This window comes from Corythoichthys intestinalis, chromosome 16, assembly GCF_030265065.1.
Source record: "Corythoichthys intestinalis isolate RoL2023-P3 chromosome 16, ASM3026506v1, whole genome shotgun sequence".
NCBI lineage: Eukaryota > Metazoa > Chordata > Actinopteri > Syngnathiformes > Syngnathidae > Corythoichthys > Corythoichthys intestinalis.
Window position 1 is genome coordinate 53,005,990 of NC_080410.1, and position 17,368 is coordinate 53,023,357.

The 17,368-nt window shown below is 47.6% G+C and overlaps 2 protein-coding genes across 5 annotated transcripts in view; one reads left to right on the forward strand and one right to left on the reverse strand.

Moving 5' to 3' along the window:
* stard3 (StAR related lipid transfer domain containing 3) lies at positions 1-13,084 on the forward strand. Of its 3 annotated transcripts, XM_057861142.1 has the most exons (15): positions 1-150; positions 1,764-1,990; positions 2,074-2,151; positions 2,216-2,293; positions 2,372-2,425; positions 4,056-4,173; positions 4,259-4,360; positions 4,423-4,478; positions 4,553-4,645; positions 6,692-6,754; positions 7,123-7,218; positions 7,304-7,383; positions 7,458-7,562; positions 9,750-9,843; positions 9,927-13,084. In XM_057861142.1, exons 2-15 carry the CDS (start codon positions 1,778-1,780, stop codon positions 10,056-10,058), a joined length of 1,362 nt encoding a protein of 453 aa, XP_057717125.1. In that variant the 5' UTR covers positions 1-150; positions 1,764-1,777; the 3' UTR covers positions 10,059-13,084. The 3 variants fall into 3 exon arrangements, with proteins under 3 accessions (XP_057717125.1, XP_057717126.1, XP_057717128.1); XM_057861143.1 differs by lacking the exon at positions 6,692-6,754; XM_057861145.1 differs by lacking the exons at positions 2,216-2,293; positions 2,372-2,425.
* The window catches only part of LOC130931921 (myosin phosphatase Rho-interacting protein-like), a 26,863-nt gene continuing 22,205 nt past the window's right edge, over positions 12,711-17,368 (reverse strand). Inside the window, exons 13-19 of one of the 2 annotated variants that reach the window (XM_057861140.1) lie at positions 16,161-16,259; positions 14,707-16,080; positions 14,253-14,400; positions 13,999-14,116; positions 13,770-13,929; positions 13,202-13,288; positions 12,711-13,072 (exon numbers count right to left, since the gene is read on the reverse strand). In XM_057861140.1, coding sequence (XP_057717123.1) covers positions 12,974-13,072; positions 13,202-13,288; positions 13,770-13,929; positions 13,999-14,116; positions 14,253-14,400; positions 14,707-16,080; positions 16,161-16,259 — 2,085 coding nt within the window. In that variant the 3' untranslated portion in view covers positions 12,711-12,973. The remainder of the gene's footprint in view (positions 13,073-13,201; positions 13,289-13,769; positions 13,930-13,998; positions 14,117-14,252; positions 14,401-14,706; positions 16,081-16,160; positions 16,260-17,368) is intronic. The other variant, XM_057861141.1, reaches the window with a different exon arrangement.

Consider the following 17,368-nt stretch of genomic DNA (forward strand, 5'->3'; position numbering starts at 1 on the left):
CGGGGGGTGGGGGTGCCAGGCAGGATCACGTGATTTAGCGTCAGCCGACTAAGATGAGGGGACTTCTCTTTCGTTGTTACTTTTCCTCTTCGTAAGGTCGCCAAGACTGCTAGGAAAACTTGCCTTTGCCACGATGAAGCGGTAAAACAAGTAAGTTATATTGTCATTTTAATGAAGACACAAGTGAATATGACAGAACAAGGCGTTCGTGGAACGTTCCACTCAAAGCTAGCCAAGGGAAGAAGAAGAAGGCAACGGGAGCTAACTCAAGCGGCTGCTAGCAGCTGTAAACACACTACTAAGGCACGTTGTCCCCTATTACCAAATGTTTTAGAAATGACGTATTGTCGTGTGTCGGTTTTGTCGCCTGCCTGCCATCTTGACTGGATCGTAGCTCCTCACCAGTACACTACACAGATGTTTCTTCGTGTGGCTAACGTGTGCGAAAGGCGATTCACGGTTGACGATGCTTAAGAATGATCATGGTCAAGAAACCCTTACAAAAAATCTACTTGTACAAGCTTTTGTTGTTACTGATTCTTCGGAGATTATTCATGAAATAATCTGAATACAATAAATATAATAGTTATTACGTTTCCAGTCATTTTCATTTGGATTTCAGGGTTGCTTTTCCTCAGTAAACTTTGCAAAGCTTGGTAGCTGAGAAGCTCCGCGTGTTTTTGGAAAAAGTCAAAGGAAACAAATGAGTTGATCGGTGCAATGGAAGAGAGCCGTGACAGAATTGTTCTCACATTGACCGCGAAATGTCGCCGTTGCGCCAGAGGCGGTGACAATATGTACACCCGCGATGTTGTTACTTTTCACTATTCCGTTGAGTGGCTCTCAAACGTTGCCCCTTCAAACAATAAAACCGCCAGGCTTGTAAAGCACTCTGCTGGCAAATCCTGGATTCTTTTTAATGGAAGCTTCCGAACATCATCGCCCAAAGCACGCCGCCTCACCTGTTAGTGACCTACTTTCTTTATGACCGTTGACGTTCATTGACGGCAATAGACGTCCGGTCTATTTCTGTTCAACGGCTGGGACGTCCGACGTCCGTGAAGTTGGCCCCCATCAGATGCAAATTTATAGAAAAATCATGTCATTCGTTTGTGCTGAAAAAAGTTTTGTTTGTGCTGCTAACGTTTTTGAGATATTAACAATTGTTTAATAGGTCAATATGAGGTCAACAGCCCCTCATTTTCATTCAAAACGGTGTCAATCGCACTTCAAAACTTTAAAAACTGCTATCTTTTTTGAGATACTCATTTCGAGTGATGACGTCACACAGCCCCCAAAATGGACCCGAAATGGTGCTATTTGTTTATGCTACGTTTGTGCTCTGAAAATTGTCGTTTGTGCTGCTATCGTTTTACAGATATCGAGACATTCATTTCGAGTGATGGCGTCAATCGCAGCTTTTCCGTATCCAACTGCCGCGGCTGACAGCGCGTACAGCTCTCAATAACAGAGGGGTGTCCCAACAACCAGCACAAACGAATGGCACCCCTTCGGGTCCCTTTTGCAGTAAACTGTGGGGGGGGGGGCTGGAGACATTCATTTCGACCGATGACGTGACTCGCGGCCCCGCGTTTACTACACATTTTTGTATCAATTTGCATCTGATGAGGGGCCAACTTCAGGGAGGTGGACGTCCGCTGTCATCGATGAGTTAAGCAAAGTCCAGTCTTTTTCAGATGGCCTTCCTCTCGCGAGGCAATACTTAGTTAGCAATAGTTGTTGAAAAGATTGCTCGTTTGAAGGCGACGCGGGGAAAATGCCGGGCGCGGAGTACGGGGAGCTCGGGGGAAGCCTGCCCGCCATCGCCTCGCTCAACGCGTCGTACTCCACCACGTTATCGCTGCCGTCCCCGTACCTGCCGCCGCCGCTCGCCCGGCGCAAACGAATCTCGGACGTGCGCCGCACCTTCTGCCTTTTCGTCACCTTTGACCTGCTCTTCATATCGCTGCTGTGGATCATCGAGCTCAATGTGAGGGAGTCAGAGAGAGGAAAGGTTTATTATTATTTTTTTCAATGTCTGTCCAATTCAACTTTGTGACTCTCTTCGTGCAGATCTCCAGCTCCATCTGGGACAGTTTGGAAAAGGAAGTCGTCCGCTACCATTTTAAGTCATCCTTCTTTGACATCTTTGTAAGTAAGCCAGTGAAAAAATGAGCTATGCCAAAATGCGTGAGACGCGCGCTGTTGTCGACAGCTCCTGGCGCTTTTCCGTTTTCTGTGCCTGCAATTGGGCTACGCCGCCTTTCGGCTAAGGCACTGGTGGGTGATCGCGGTGAGTCGCGTTTCATTCAATTTCATCGGCGTGTGCCGGACAGCGGACCTCCTAAACTGAAACAAAACACCCTTGCAGGTCACCACCCTCGTGACCAGCGTTTTCCTCGTGGTGAAGGTCATCATTTCTAATGTGAGTGCCGTTACGACTTCTTCGACGTGCGACGCACACTTTCGACCTCATAAATGTTTTCACTTCTGCTTGACGGCTGCTGAAAGTGCTCCGGTTAACAGTTGCGCTTTCAGTCACCTTTTATTAAAGGGAAGGCCCGCAATAGGGAAGTCTGGCGTCACCCCATCGACACGCTCGCTACAAATCTAATGCCGTCGATCGTTGCCTAGGAGGGCTTTGTTTTTTCCAGCAGTGGGGGTATATGTTGCATTCGTGAATGAATGGATTGATTTTTAGAAGCAAATATATGGCGGAAAACAGCCAAGGCTGAAAAAGCCGTTTCTGCTCTTGCACCCTCTTTAAAATAAAATGCAGTATTTTAAGCCAAAAGAACTGTTGTGTTTGATAGAACAATATGTCTTTATGCTCCGTAGCAGATTCATGGCGCATGAAGCCCCCCCAAACGATTTTTAATTTTTCCATTTTACCCTGGAAACTCCCTTTTACAGACATCGCGCAACCGCTTTTGTTTCAACCCATTCATAAATCGAAGGTAATTAATTATATTTACTATTCAAAATGTCCCTCATTTTTAGCTTAGAATCATTAATTGATGTCTAACATTTCATTAAAAAAAAAAAAAAAACTTTAAAAAATGATTCACTTGCATATTTTAAACTTTTTTTAAACAAAGGATGCCACTATGAAAAAAAATCTGTCTAATTAAGTCACGGATAACTACCTCATAATTATGGCTTAATTTTATTTATTTTTTGTTAATGTCGCAGTTTCCCCGATATTTTAGATGATAAATAATTGATCCAAACAAAGAAAAATTGGGAAACAAAAACCGTTTAAAAGGGTAAATATGTGAAAAAGAACATCTCGACCACTCCTTGACGTCTGGGATTTCTGCATGGCGACCCTTGTAATATTACCAGGTTTCACCCATAAAATCCCCCCAAAATCCGGCTTTCACATCTGTGTCTTGACACTTGATGATAAATGCTAAATGGAGTTTTTGGATTGAAACAAGGTAAGTACGCGTTAAAATCATGGCGTCTTTAATTCTGCTCTCTCATGCTCTCACCTCCAGTTAGGGTTTAGCGGTTTAATCATTTGTTTTTAAATGCCCTCCTGTTCAAAATTTTTCTTGCCCAGAAAATTGCGATTTTAAGCTTTCCGATGATGTATCACACATGCTTATTGGACAATTTTGAAATTTGTCCAAATTGGGGGTCTCAGAGCGGAACTTCAAGTCACCTGAATGTTTTCCGCCATAAACATTAGAGCAATGCATGGGTTAGTTTACACACCTTAGCGACACCGAGCCAGGTTAACCGGCTCGCATTTATCGGCGGTGCGGCTCGACCATCGCTGCCGCCGTTAGCCTGTATTCTCGCAGGCCATAAGGAGTGGTAAAATGCATTCACGACATTGGAACGACACTACACTGTAACGGAGGAAGAGACCTCCGCTATAGCCGTTAGCCGGTAGCGGGCCGTCTGCCGAGCGTCTGGTTTGCGGCCTTTAAAATTTTTAGCGGACCCGCAGAATACATTCAAAAACGGAAAAAGTACATTCGACGGAGCGGCCGCGCCTAAACCGACGTAACATTGATGTTAGCGTGTCACGATTTCTGTCCGTCCAGCTTCTCTCTCAGAATGCATTTGGCTATGTGTTGCCCATCACTTCCTTTGTGGTGGCCTGGCTGGAGACGTGGTTCCTGGACTTTAAGGTGCTCACGCAGGAGGCGGACGACGAGCGAGGTGTGACACGGCCGTCGTTTTCAAAATGTATCCCGGGGTAAAAAAAAAACTCCAAGCTTATAGACATTGTCCGCTTGGTTCTCAGCTTACCTGGCGGCGGTGAACGCGGCCTGCGAGCGCGCCCCCTCCACGTATCCTCGCGCCGTGTCCGACGGACAATTCTATTCGCCGCCCGAATCCGTCGCAGGTAACGCGAGGCCGACCGGTATCTCCCCCTTCTATCGGCCGACTTTCTACTCCGCTCTTCAGGTTCCGAGGAAGACCTCGACGAGGAGGGCCTCGGCCGGCGCGCCGTCACCGCTCAGGTACTCCGAAGAAGATCCCGTCTTGTCGCCGCCGCCGCGTGTCTTTTCTCCGAGTTTGGTCCGTCCGTCCGCAGGAGAAGGAGCTGGTGCGACAAGGACGCGAGGCCATGACCGTCGTGGAGCAGATTCTCGCCCAGGAAGAGAACTGGAAATTTGAAAAGAACAACGTGAGCGATTTCATTTCCAAACTTGCCCTCACTCCCTAAAGGCACATGTACATACGGTCTGCCCCGCTTGACTTTGGTCGTCAGCTGATTGTAAAAGAGCAAATGGAAACCGAGCGGGGTTGGTGTTCATCTTCAACCAAGCTAACGTACATGGTTTTGACATGTGGGGGGAAGCCACAAAAATGCACACAAAATTCCAATCGAACCATTAGAATCTGCTCTTATTCATATTAAGCAAATGATGAAAAGCATTTAGTGTGTCTATTGGTAGTTTTTAATGATAGCTTCGACGTTGTTTTTTGTTCTCAATGAGCCTCCCTCCAACCGGCATAAAAATCTCTGGCCTTTCGGCGAAATTCGCCATTTTGAAGTCAAAAAGGGTGACCTACGTGAATTGTGTAGATCCGAAAAAAGGGGGTTTTCGGAAGGGGTTTTTTTTCAACGTTGGAAAGCGGCAAAAAGCGCCCCACAGTGGCCAAAACGTGCGAAACAAAGGAGGGTACACTGTTGTGTCCCGTCTCTTCAATGATGGCTCGGGTGCACCTCGGCCGTGAATGAACACCTAAAGCGCCGCCCGTCACCCAGTTGTCGTTTTGGAAGACGCACATCGTAAGTCCATCTAACTAACCAAAGACGTTTTATTGACGTTGCTAAGCCTGTCACGATATGCAATGAGTCTATATATCGCACGGTAAATAAAAATGAAGGTGGTCATTTTCACGGCTGTGTTTTATCGCCGCGTGCGTGCCTACATTTGTGCGTGCGAGACTCCAGTTCCTTTAACAGATGTTTATTGGTCATCAATTAAAGTTCAGACATACGGAATAAGGAAATGCATCTACATTAAACACTGTAAACGTTAGCATTGCTACATTAAGGCTAATGGGGAAAAAAAGACAACCTACTTTTGCCTGCTATAAAACATTCTTCTCCAAAATGCAAACTTGCGGTTAAAAGGTGACACCGCTGCAAACATGAAAAATCGCTGGTTAACAGCATTTGCAAATAAAAAAAAAATGGATTACTGACACCACACGCAATGACAACAAGAGTTTTTTTTTTTTTTTTTTTTTTTAGTGTAAAATTTACGGTTAGCGGTTTAGCGAACGTACTTCTGGTGAATATTTCAAGATAAAAGCTCGTCATATAAATAGCGATTTCTGGAGTTAATCCCACATTCTACACTAATAATAGCTTTAAAATGACACCCTTTATGAAAAATCTGACTGGCAATGAAGTATTATTATACTACTTTCCTGTAACATTAACGATAGATATATTTTTTTAAGAATTGTTTTGCGTTGTGTTGGAAAAGCGGAGTCAGTGTTCTAAATCTGTTTACATTCCGTTCTTTTGCACTAGTCCATAAGGATTTGACCTCATTGTTTATTTGGGATTTATTGTTGTTATTTACCTGTTTATTTTTACTTTAATAAAGTGTTCCAAAATGTTTTTGTGAATTAATAAGCGTAATCACAAATGTAATAGCTAAATTAGTATTCAAAAAAAAGAGAGATTATTAACCTAATCGGGAGAAAATGAGTCGTTTGGGACAGCCCTAGTGTAGTGGAACATATTTCTTTCTCACCTTTTTAACCCCTGACCCATTTTCATGCCTGACATTAAGCCCGGACGGCAACGGTGAGAGTTGACGTCCGTCCGACGCTCTCTCGCGCCGTTGCTGTCCGGGCTCCAAGACTCCCCTCGAACGAACGGGAGCCGTACCGCGCCACGGGGTCGGCGGATCCAAAGGACGCCTAAATGATAAACTCCCAATGTCAAAAGTTGGCCGGACTTTAGCTTCACTTAAATGAGTCCATAGTTGCACATGCAAATCGACGTTTAAGCGCACCGCAATTGTGTGCTTCGATAGGAGGCCTACGGACGGGTACGGCGTAGAAACAAAATTTCCCAATGACTTTTTACCAACTGATTGAGTTTTATTTCCCCCGGGTGCCTGTTTTGTGTAACTTGACTTGCACAGAACGATGAAAATCCTGTTTTCCCGCTACCTACCGTTTGACGACTTGTTTGTGTGTCGTTAAGGACGCGGGTGACTCAGTCTACACCCTGGAGATTCCCTTCCACGGCAAGACATTCATCCTCAAGGTGAGGGGGCCCGTTCGTGCGTGTTTGCCGTCGTTCCGTTCTCATTGACGGCGCGAGATCATCCGTTTTCAAATATATACCGGGCCGTTTTCATCGTCGCGTACGATGACGATCATCTTGTTTTCGGGGTTTGGCCGTGAGCGCGGCGCTCGTTTTTTTTCCCCGGGTCTTTGAAGCTAACGCTCCGGTCGATGAAGAGCGAAAACTAGAGATGCTGTGTTAAAAGGGTCTTTACCGATTAGAAAGAAGTGCGCTTCCGGCTTCACGTGAGGCGAAGAGATTTTTCTCCGTTGTCATTTGATCGGAGTCCCCACTTGAAAGAAATTCCCCATTCTGATGGATCCGGCTTCTGTTTTGTGCTCTCTAAGGCCTTGGTGCAGTGTCCTGCAGAGCTAGTGTACCAGGAGGTCATCTTGCAGCCCGAGAAGATGGTGCTGTGGAACAGAACCGTCTCCGCCTGCCAGGTGACCCTCATTTCATCTTCCAGGGTTTAATAATAAGCACACTGATTGAAATCAAATAGTCGAGGTGTTTTTCCCGCCTCCTCAGATCTTGCAGCGAGTGGACGACAACACGCTGGTGACGTACGACGTCTCGGCCGGGGCGGCCGGGGGAGTGGTGTCCCCACGGTAGCGCGCCTTCTTCTTAGCTCGTCCTCCCTGACCCTGTTACCATTGGCGCCTTCCTTTTTTTTTTTACGCAGGGACTTTGTCAATGTCCGGCGGGTGGAGCGCAAACGAGACCGCTACCTGTCCGCCGGCATGGCCGCCCATCACGACGCCCAGGCGCCCGGCGGACGTTACGTCAGGTTGGGAAAACATCCGCCGCGTCAGTGGTCGCTAGCTTAAATTTTTTTTTTTTTTAATTCTTCCTCTTCAATGGCATTTCTTCCCAGCCAAAACCTTTGAAAGCATTCGATATAGGTTTGGGCAAAACATACCCATTCATTTCTAATTGCCAAAATTTGCCATTGATTTCCATTGGCCCTATTGGAGCTATTTATTTCTACTATTGATTTCCCAAGCCAAGTGACTCATTATCAACAGGAAGTTACTCCTAAATGGCCCCAAATCAACATTGAGTCCAAAATGATCAATAGGTAGGGACCTGGAAATGCCCCCAAATCGACACGAAACGTGACCCTGAAATGCCAACCATCGCAGCAAAGCTAGCATTTTCTAGCATTGTCAATCTTTTTCTGTCCAGCTGCATTTTACAATAAACAACCGCTTTTCAATTCCCCTGTGGCACACAAACCGGTTCCACCTTTACAGTGCGTACGAGAGGATGAAAAAGAAGTCTTAAATAGCATTATTATGTGAATTATAATCATATTTTGAGACGATTCGACTGTATACAACAATTTGGCAACGCGCAGATGGCGAGAAATTCGTCTTTTAATCCGCCGTTTAGCCACGCCCACCATTATAGGGCTCTAGCATCCCTAACAGGAAGATGACGTCGGCAGGGTCATGGTTTCATTTGATTTACAATTGAGGGGGAATTATTCAGAAAGAGGCAAATATTTTTACAGAATATTCTAATTATCTCAGTATTTTCCCCCAATTGTTAAATAAATGGTATGGTCATGACAAATAAGTCTCGACTAAATGGAATATGAAATCATAAAAATGCATTTATTCAGTACGACATGGGCAAATGACTCCATAACGGTCAAAACTGTCGACTTCACCTTTACTGTCGCACCTCCCAAACGATATTTTATGCCACCGTAGTTAGTCGGGCATTTGTCATTTCCCCGCTCCGGCTTCGGAGAATATAAACAAACCAAGAGGCGTGACAGCTAGCCGACACGGTAACCCGAACCGAGTGATGTTTCAAAGTCTTTGAAGCGAAAAATCACACAAAACTAGTCCCGGATCATTTCAGATGGCGGCGGGGCCCGCCCGGCGGCGAGCGAGTCGGAGCTCGTCGTTCTCCCGCTGCGGGCAGACGGCTCGTTTGCGGGGAAGCGGCTGGACAATGACCGCCGGACAAACCGGCCGCTGTCGGAGGAGCGCGTATCTGCCACACGGTCAACACGAATATGGCGTGAAATAACGCTTTACTACACGGCGAAGACGTAAACGGCGAGAGAATCATACGAGAGCGGCTGCAATTGTTGTGCAGCCAACACAGCAGGATGTGTCTGAGGAGGACTTTTCTACATGTCCTTCCGTTATCAAACGTAGGTAAATAGTCCTGTATTTAAAGAAAGTTTGTAGCGTTTACTTTGTCATCGCTGTATTCGTGGCCATTTTTAACACAAAGTTGCAATTTGTAATGGGGTACAAAATTTGACAGAACGCCGGGCACACGAAGAGGGCAATAAGCCGAGTACGGCGCTCTCCCGGCTGGGGGGTGCGCGGCAAGACGTCGGCCGAGCGGCGTTCTCGGTGGACAATCGGCCACAAAATACAGGCCACCTCCGTATTAAAACGTGTGCCATGATCCCAGTATTTGACATAATACCAAACCCGATGTTTACTCCCTTCCTCGTACGTCCAACGGTCCCACAGTTGTGGCACACTTGTCTTGGCTGATCTCGGGGCGAAAATTTCTGAAAACCACAAAGGCTCACACGCCTTTCCCTGGTGCAGCTACAAAAGCCTGCGGCCGTTTGGCTGGCGCGATGCAAAAAAATTAAGGATTTAATCAGCTGAATCCGGGGTCCATCTGCATGATACAAAGCAATTCTGTATTGTGAGACAGGCGCCGACCCGGGTGAGCTCACATTGGCATTCGTCCTAAACCCGAGACCGAAGCCGGAAGTCACTCGTTTTCATGGCGTGGGATTCAAAAATTGAATATATAAAACAATGGCTTATGACTGGTCCGTTTCATTCAGGAACATAAAACACAGCGTGAAATCTGAAATAAACATACTTTTTGGTGTCATAAGCACTGTGTTCAGAGTGTTGGAGGAACCGAACGGGGCAAAATCCTTTTATTGTCGACGGAACGCTACATTCTGCTACGACTTCTTCCGCCACAGGGGAGAAAACGGCCCGGGCGGATTTGTGGTCCTCAAATCCAGCGGCAACCCATCCGTCTGCACCTTCATCTGGATCCTCAACACAGACCTAAAGGTGAGGAGAACTCTGACGACAAACTTCTAACGGAACCCGACGCTTTATGAATCCCAGTCACCCTGCGCGCGCTCTCTTCTCAGGGTCGACTACCGCGCTACCTCATCCACCAGAGTCTGGCCGCCACCATGTTTGAGTTCATGTCCCACCTGCGACAGCGCGTTGCCGAGCTGCGGCCCGTGGCGCTCGCCCACCGCCAACGCCACGCGCGCTAGGACCCGGACGCACGTGAGGGCGCCGTTCCTCCCCTTGACTGAACGCTTACTTATTATCTTCCTGTTCTAAATTGACCCTACTTGGTGACACGAGAATCCGCTCAAATGGAGGATGGGTGGGGGATTTTGGAAAGAATCCAAACTGGAACTTTACAGGATAGTGAGAGTCATTTCAACCATTGGCTCTGTCATTGACAGCGATTTTCTCATACGTTTGGAAAACATTTTTTCCCCACACTCGGCTGTCCGCCAATCCTTATTTGTGATCAAATAGCGGGACGTCACCGCGCTATCCCGGAGGCTGAGAATTCAGGGAAAAGTCGATTGTTAAAGTCCCGAAGGGGCGCACTCACAGGAACGAAAAGACGGAGTCGTCATTGGAATATTCCAATCTATTCAATTCAATGTTATTTGTATAGCCCTGGATCACAACAACGTTGTCTCAAAGGGCTTTGCAGAGGCAATATGATACACACTCAGAAACAGCAAATGAAGCAAAAGAAAACGGGTCTTTTTTTTTTTTCTCCCCTTTGTTGTCGTCCTCAATGATTGTTAAGACTTTTGAAACCGTAAACCTCCATCAAAACCCGTACTAGAGAAAAAAAAACTGGATTCAAACGCTTACTCGTCGTCTTTCATCGAGGGCAATAGTGGTACCATCTGGAGGGACGGGAGGGGATCGGCCGGCGTGGGTCCAAACGGATCGGACATCTGTCGCCGACAACTGCGCGGAAACATCATTTACTATTCGCCCTCCCGCTTAAAAAGAATTGGACCGAGGTCACCGGCGGTCAACGAGTTCACTATTGTTTTTAAAAAAATTTTTTTATGAGCATTTACGTGAACGACGAGGAAGCTCGAGCGAGTACAAACACTTAAACGACGGTCTTTTTAGAACTGTTTTGTTTGCTTTTAAAAGCGGAAGCCACGGAAACGTTATGCTAGCGTCTTAAAAAAAGGAACGCAGAACGTGACCACGATGCTTCCCAAAGAATTGTTCTTTGCTCGCGTTGAGCGGCGGCCGCGAGTGTCGGGGGGGGACGGAAACGTGGATAATGCACTGTTTTTATGTGCCTTCAATGCAATCTCTGCTTTGTGTCTTAATGAACACGCACTGTTTTAACACAGACATAAAGACAAAAAGATACACTTGTGTCTCCTCTTTATTGTTGTTGCCACGTCGTCAAAAGATGCCATGAACAAAGCAGTAACGAGTTGCCCTAGTTTAGCACGTGACCTAAAGGTTCATAAGTAAAACGGCCACGTCGACATATTCATTCACCTATATAAGTGCACACTGGCTCACGATTTTCCAGTTAATTGTGGGCCATTTTTGGGTCACTTCCTAGTGAACTCATTGGCTGCTAATGACTGCACTAGATGTCCAATTCATTGGGACTGGGAGGGAGGGGCGTATGAAAGTTCATTCGTCGGCCCCTCCCGGTCCAAATGGACTGAATGTCTGGCACCATCAGTGGCAACCAATGAGTGCCCTCTATAGACTAAAATTTTCATGCGATTTTGTTTTTTGACGGTTTTTGCAAGACTTGTTTTAACTTCAAACATAGACGTGTATAATGTTTTGCTTGCCTAAAGCATATATGCTTATAGCCAATGAGTGTGTTTTGTCCCTTGACTGACACCGTAGTTTTCCTTTAATGCACAATGGGGTGTAAAGCAGAGAGAAAGGACAGTGGACACAGGCGTTCAGATTCGTAGCTCGGGCCGCCCCGTTTGTTAGCATAAGCTTCAGCGACTCCTTCACAACAAACATCGGTATCATAAAGTGAAAATACAACAAAAATCCATCTCTCTTAAAAAATAGTGTCACAAAAAGAAAAGTTCTTGAATCTGTATTAATGAGGCCCTACTCTAACACAGTTCAACAACAATGCAAAGAGAACACAAATTCACATATGCATAATAGACAGAAAATTGACTCAGTTTGGTCAAATTCTTTTGAATTATTTTAGCAACTCGTTTAGCTCAACAAATACACTGGATGGCAATATATAGTCACAATATACAAACTATGATGCTGGGAGCCATTATCAGAAGTCTTGTTTGTTGTGACTGACTACTACGGCGTCAGTCGAGGGACAAAACGCAGTCATTGTCTTGAGCTCTTATTCATTAAACACTCGCCAATGACACAGCAATGGTGAGCTACTAATTTCGTTTTGAAAAAATGTTATTAAAACGAAAACATTAGGAGTGGTTTTGATATCAAATTATTGTTACTCGTACTAACATATTTTAAGAACTACATGTCTTTCTGTCCAAGGTACCCTTTAAGGTAAAAAAATGAAAACTGTAGCTTTGGGGTCGACCTCTTAAAGTCCTAACTATAACTACTCATTTGGAAAAATGATTACTGTGCTAAAGTGCGGTGCAGCTTTCCTCGCTCTGCCTACTTGCAACTCCTTCCAACTCTGCGGGCCATTGCATCGCTGTAAGCTAGCTAGACTAGCACCGGACAAGCTAATAGCAAGCATGATGGATGGCGCCGGCCTTAGCGAGCACACGTCAGCCTAAAAAGCACCAACAAGTTCAAGTACCATAGCCTAGCCTTGCAACATTACTTGCTATTTAAAGATGTTTTGGTTATTTTATCAAACCATTTTGAAATATTCCTTCCATTGGTTTATGTATTTTGTAAAACACGCTTTCAAATTTTCCAAATGGCGGGGCTTTTGTTTCATCTTTTTATTTGAATGGAATGTAAACCCCACAACAAAATGCTCTCTTTTAGGCTTTATTATGAGTGACACACAAATACATAATAAACAGTTGGATACATATAAAGACGTCTTTTTTTTTTTTTAACCCAAAAAGCTGAAATATTTACGAGAACACTTTGAAAACGTACAAAATGCCGCCGTGATTTTTAAAGGGCGGGGCATTTCCGTCGATCGTCATCCCGGCCGACTTTGAGCCTCTCGCAGCTGCTGCCGCAGAGCGGCCGACTGTCGCCTGGCGCTCCGGAGCTGGCTTTCCTTCACGCGCAGCAACAACTAGAATCACAATGCAACATTTGAGACTTCAAAAATGGAATTCCAAACACAGGTGCGGTATTCATTCCCGAGAGCTTCTTTGCACGGGAACGTACAAATCCCGCTGTATAGAGTAGTCGCCGCGCTCACCTCCATCTTATAAAGACCGGCGGCGTGCCCGTCCGCGGGGAGTTGGTCCAGCCGCCTGACCTCGGCCGCCAGCTGAGCGCTCAGCTCCTGGAAGAGAACGACGAGATCTTACGCGACGCCCGTGGCTAGCCGCAAAGAAAAGCTCGGCGATAATGCTCGCGGGGCACCAAAGAAAAGCCATTTGGTGGACTCCCATACACGCAGCTGAAGGGTTAGTAGGCTTTTTTTTTTTTTAAACGGCAACTTTCCAAGAAGACGCTAAAGCTGCATTTAGCGCCCGTTGTATTTGGGGTGCCGTGGCGGCCGGATTTTGACACGACGTCACGTTAAGAAAGTTGAACTAGAAACGTAAGTGTGACATCACACTGCTGTTGCCATAGAGTGCACTTCCTGTGGGTGTGGTATTACCGTATAAAAGGAATCTCTGTGATGTGTCGGTGACACATATGCTGAGAAGCACACTGAATAAAGAAGAGTTGTTCCGTTCAAATCTCGGCTTTAAACGTACTTAGATTAAGGGATAACCGTAAGGATTTGTCTACCGAAGCCCGATCGGGTTTAGACAGACCTGATTTTGCTCCATTAGGTCCTGGTTCTCTTTCTGCTGTCGACTAAGCGTTTCCCTCTGGGCGTCCAGTTCTTCAGTCACTTGGGCCATCTCCACGCACTTGAGTGTAAAGCGATAGGAAAGATCCGCCAGCTCCCGCTGACACCCCGCCAGCTCCTCACTGCGTGCGCGCACACATCCATGCGCCACGTGCTAACGGACTGCCGCGGGCCGGCCGGCCGACGTGTACCTGTGTTGTTTGTAGACTTCCTCCATCAGGGCGTTTCCTGTCACATTTAGGGTTTGGCATCGCCTCTGCACTTCCCTGTCCAGCTCCACGCGGTGAGCGCGCTCAACGGCCTCCATGGCTGACCCCGGACGATTTGACGAGACGGGCGGACGGAAAAAGGCATAGAAATGAGAACGTGGCCGTCGGGAGCGTCGAGCCACGTTTTTGTTTTGCCAGGAAAGTTGGCGCGAGCGGCCTCCGTTCTGGCGTCTCACCGATCGCCGTGGCGACGGCCTCCTCTTTCAGCATCTGGTCTCTTTGGGCTAGGAGGCTCTCCGCTTCCCGGAGGTGTCGCCGCTGCAGCTCTTCCACCGCCGCCGCGTGACAGTCCTCCATGGCGACCAGGCTGCGCTCGCACTCCGCCTGATACCAAACGGAAAGACACTGAGCATAAGGGGCCAATTCTCTTCCTTGATGAACAATGCATTTGGCGTGAACCCGAGGGACCCAATATCCAAGACCAATCGGAGTTTACGACCGATGCGTTTCCATAAACGTTCGAGAGACACTGAAGCCCAGGAAAGCAAACGTGGCGCACCACTTCGACCGATGCATTTTTTTTTTGTGTGTGAAGCATCCAAAACAATTCAGTCTGTCTAATCAACTTTTCTCAAAGCGACCCATGCACTCAAAAGTAGCGCAAACGTTTAGCCGAGGAGCACCCCTTACCTTCATCTTTTGCATCTCCCGGTCATGTCGGATCCGATCGGAGGCGAGACTTTGTCCGGCGGCGGCCAGCCGCTCCTCCAGATCCCTCACGCGGCCCATCAGCGTAGACGCGGTCTCCTCTCCTTCTCCTGCATCTTCCCACTCCGTCCGGCCGTCGACCGCTCGCGTCTCCTGCAGGGAGAGCCGCTGTCGTAGTTGGGCATTTTCTTCCAGCAGGCGGTCGCATTTGCTGGTCACGTGACAGCAGAAAGCCGCCTCGGTGGAGAAAATGAAGGTGGCCCGCAAACGCTCCGCCGTCATTCCCGCTTTCTCCCGCACGCCAGAGGACGTGGCGTCCATCCAGGACGAGATGATCTGGACCATCGTCCCCAAGAATTCCACGCCGCCCGAATCCGGCGCTCTCCCGGTTTCGGGATCGTCGGACGCCCCGCCGACGCTTCCCGGAACGTCCGGAACGCGTTTCCCATCTAAACCGGCGGGGCTCTCGTCTTCCGCCGGAATTTTCCGACCGAACGCGGTCATTTGAGTTTCCGGAATCGTACGCGGCGCCGCGTCGTCCGGAAGTTCTCGCTTTTGTTCTCGTAGACGGGAAGCGTCGGCGCCGTCCGACAGCCCGCTCCAAAGCTCCTCCGGCTTCAGTTGGCGGGAAGCGTCCTCCCGGTTCTCCGTCTTTGCCTTTCCCACATCCGGTCTGTCCGCGACTTCCAGGAACCTGTCCAGAACCTTCCACCTGAGCAAGGTCCACTCTAGAAGACGTTGCGTTCTTTGGTCCGCGGGCCCGAGGGCTCGGTTCTGCGGGGCGTTTTGACCGCCGAGCGTCCCGGCTTCCTTCAAGGCTCTGTTCTCCGCCCGGAGACGGTCGCAGCTCAGCTCCAAGGCGCGGAGCTTCCTCTCCATCTCCGTCATCTTGGCTTCAGTGGCTCGGAAGCGGCGGAGAAGGGAGCGCTCGCCGTTCCCCGCGTCGGCCGCCTCGCCGTTCTCCGGGAGAACCTCCGGGAGCCGCCGCTCTTTCTCCGGAAGCGCCGCCTTTCCGGGGAGCTCTTCTTTGAGACGCGGGATCCGGCGCTCGGCCTCGCTCGGCCCGTCTTCCTTCCGGCCGACCGGGAACCGCGCTTCCCGAGCGAGCTTCCGGTCCCCTTCCGAGTCCGGACGGGGCGGCGCGTCCGTTCCGGGGCGCTCTCTCGCGTCGCCGTCCTCAATTTGCTTTCGAGGTCGGCCGTCGGTCCGGAGGTTCTGGTCGTCCGACGACGCGGAAGCCGTACTCTTGCATAAATCCTTGTCGTGGCGCTCCGGAATGGCCTTTCCCGCGATAGGGTCCGCCGTGGCGTGACCCGGAGCGTCGAGCTCATCTCCGGATTTTTCCAAACATTCCAACTTTTGTCAGGGCAAAAAGAGGAAAGTTGACTTCGATGTCGCCCTAAGTTTTAATGGAGAAAATCAATGTTAAGGTTTACCGTTGCCGCGGCTCCAGAAGAAGTCCAGACCCTCAAACGAGCCTCCAATTCCTGTCGGCAGCGCTCTGACAATTCCAGCTGACGTTTCAGATCCTCCAGCTTCAAATGAAAAACACGCAAGTCTCAAATAGATTGTTAGGCAGGTCAGGCAGCTACCCTTTATTCTCAGTTTCATTTCACGGTCCTTGAAACTACATGATAGAGTTGATTTAGTCAGTAGCGGAATTTGCTATCGAGTGAGTGACTTGGTAAACCAGTCAGCGACTTTGTGATAGTTGGTTAGTGCATTAGCAGCTTGTGAGTTGCGTGAATGTGAGATTCACCATTAATAAAGTTTGTTTGGGTGTGACTGAGTGAATTGGCTGGTTGGCAAATCGGTGTAGGAGTTCATTATTGACTTGAATTAATTAGTATGTCATGCATATCAAACTAATTTACAGAGCGAGTGACTTGTGTTAGGCTGTTTGAAGTTAGTGAGTTTGATAGTAAGTAAATTAGCAAGTAACTTGGGCACTTAGTGACTTTATTACTTTGTGAGCGAGCGAGGGAGTTATTTAGCACAGCATTGGCTTTCTGCATAGACTTCATAATGATTGACAGGTCAGAGTCGACCTTCACCGTGGCACGCCTTCAAGCAGGGGGCCATCCCACAATCCGTTTCGGTCGGTCGCAGCGAAACATGCGGCGAACCAACGCCGGATTTAGGATTGAAAAAGTACGAAAGCTGTATCGCATACAAAGGGTTAGGAAGGATTGTCTCAGGAGTGATTTGTTCCAGGATTCAAGGTAATTATTATATTTTTTGTGCCATGCACGCATTGGGAAAAAAATCAACAGGAGAAATTAGCTGCTACAGCATTGGCTTTATACTTCGCAATATTTGCGTGTAAGAAAATGCTATCAGCACGTAAAAAAAATTTTTTTTTTAAAAATTTTAACCAAAACTCGAGACTGTTTCACGTCCATATCTATAAAGAATTCAAGGATTTAAGCATTTATTCACAACAATTTTCAACAGAAAAAGCTCTTTGTTTACATTTGGCGGCTGTCAATTTCCTTACCGACTAGCCTCATTGTTTGCAATACTTCCGTAAAATAAATGCTATCTGCACTGTTTACTTTAAACTGAAAATCGAGACTGTTTTACGTCCGTATCTATAAACAATTCAGGGTGATGGCGAAAATATTCAATTCGGGTCAAAAATATT

Bases quoted from the DNA above. Each gene is read 5' to 3' on its own strand.
- stard3 (XM_057861142.1), top strand. From the start codon at position 1,778: ATGCCGGGCGCGGAGTACGGGGAGCTCGGGGGAAGCCTGCCCGCCATC. The intron at 6,755-7,122 runs GTGAGGGGGCCC...GTGCTCTCTAAG, and splicing joins GCAAGACATTCATCCTCAAG to GCCTTGGTGCAGTGTCCTGC. The intron at 7,219-7,303 runs GTGACCCTCATT...CCGCCTCCTCAG, and splicing joins GAACCGTCTCCGCCTGCCAG to ATCTTGCAGCGAGTGGACGA.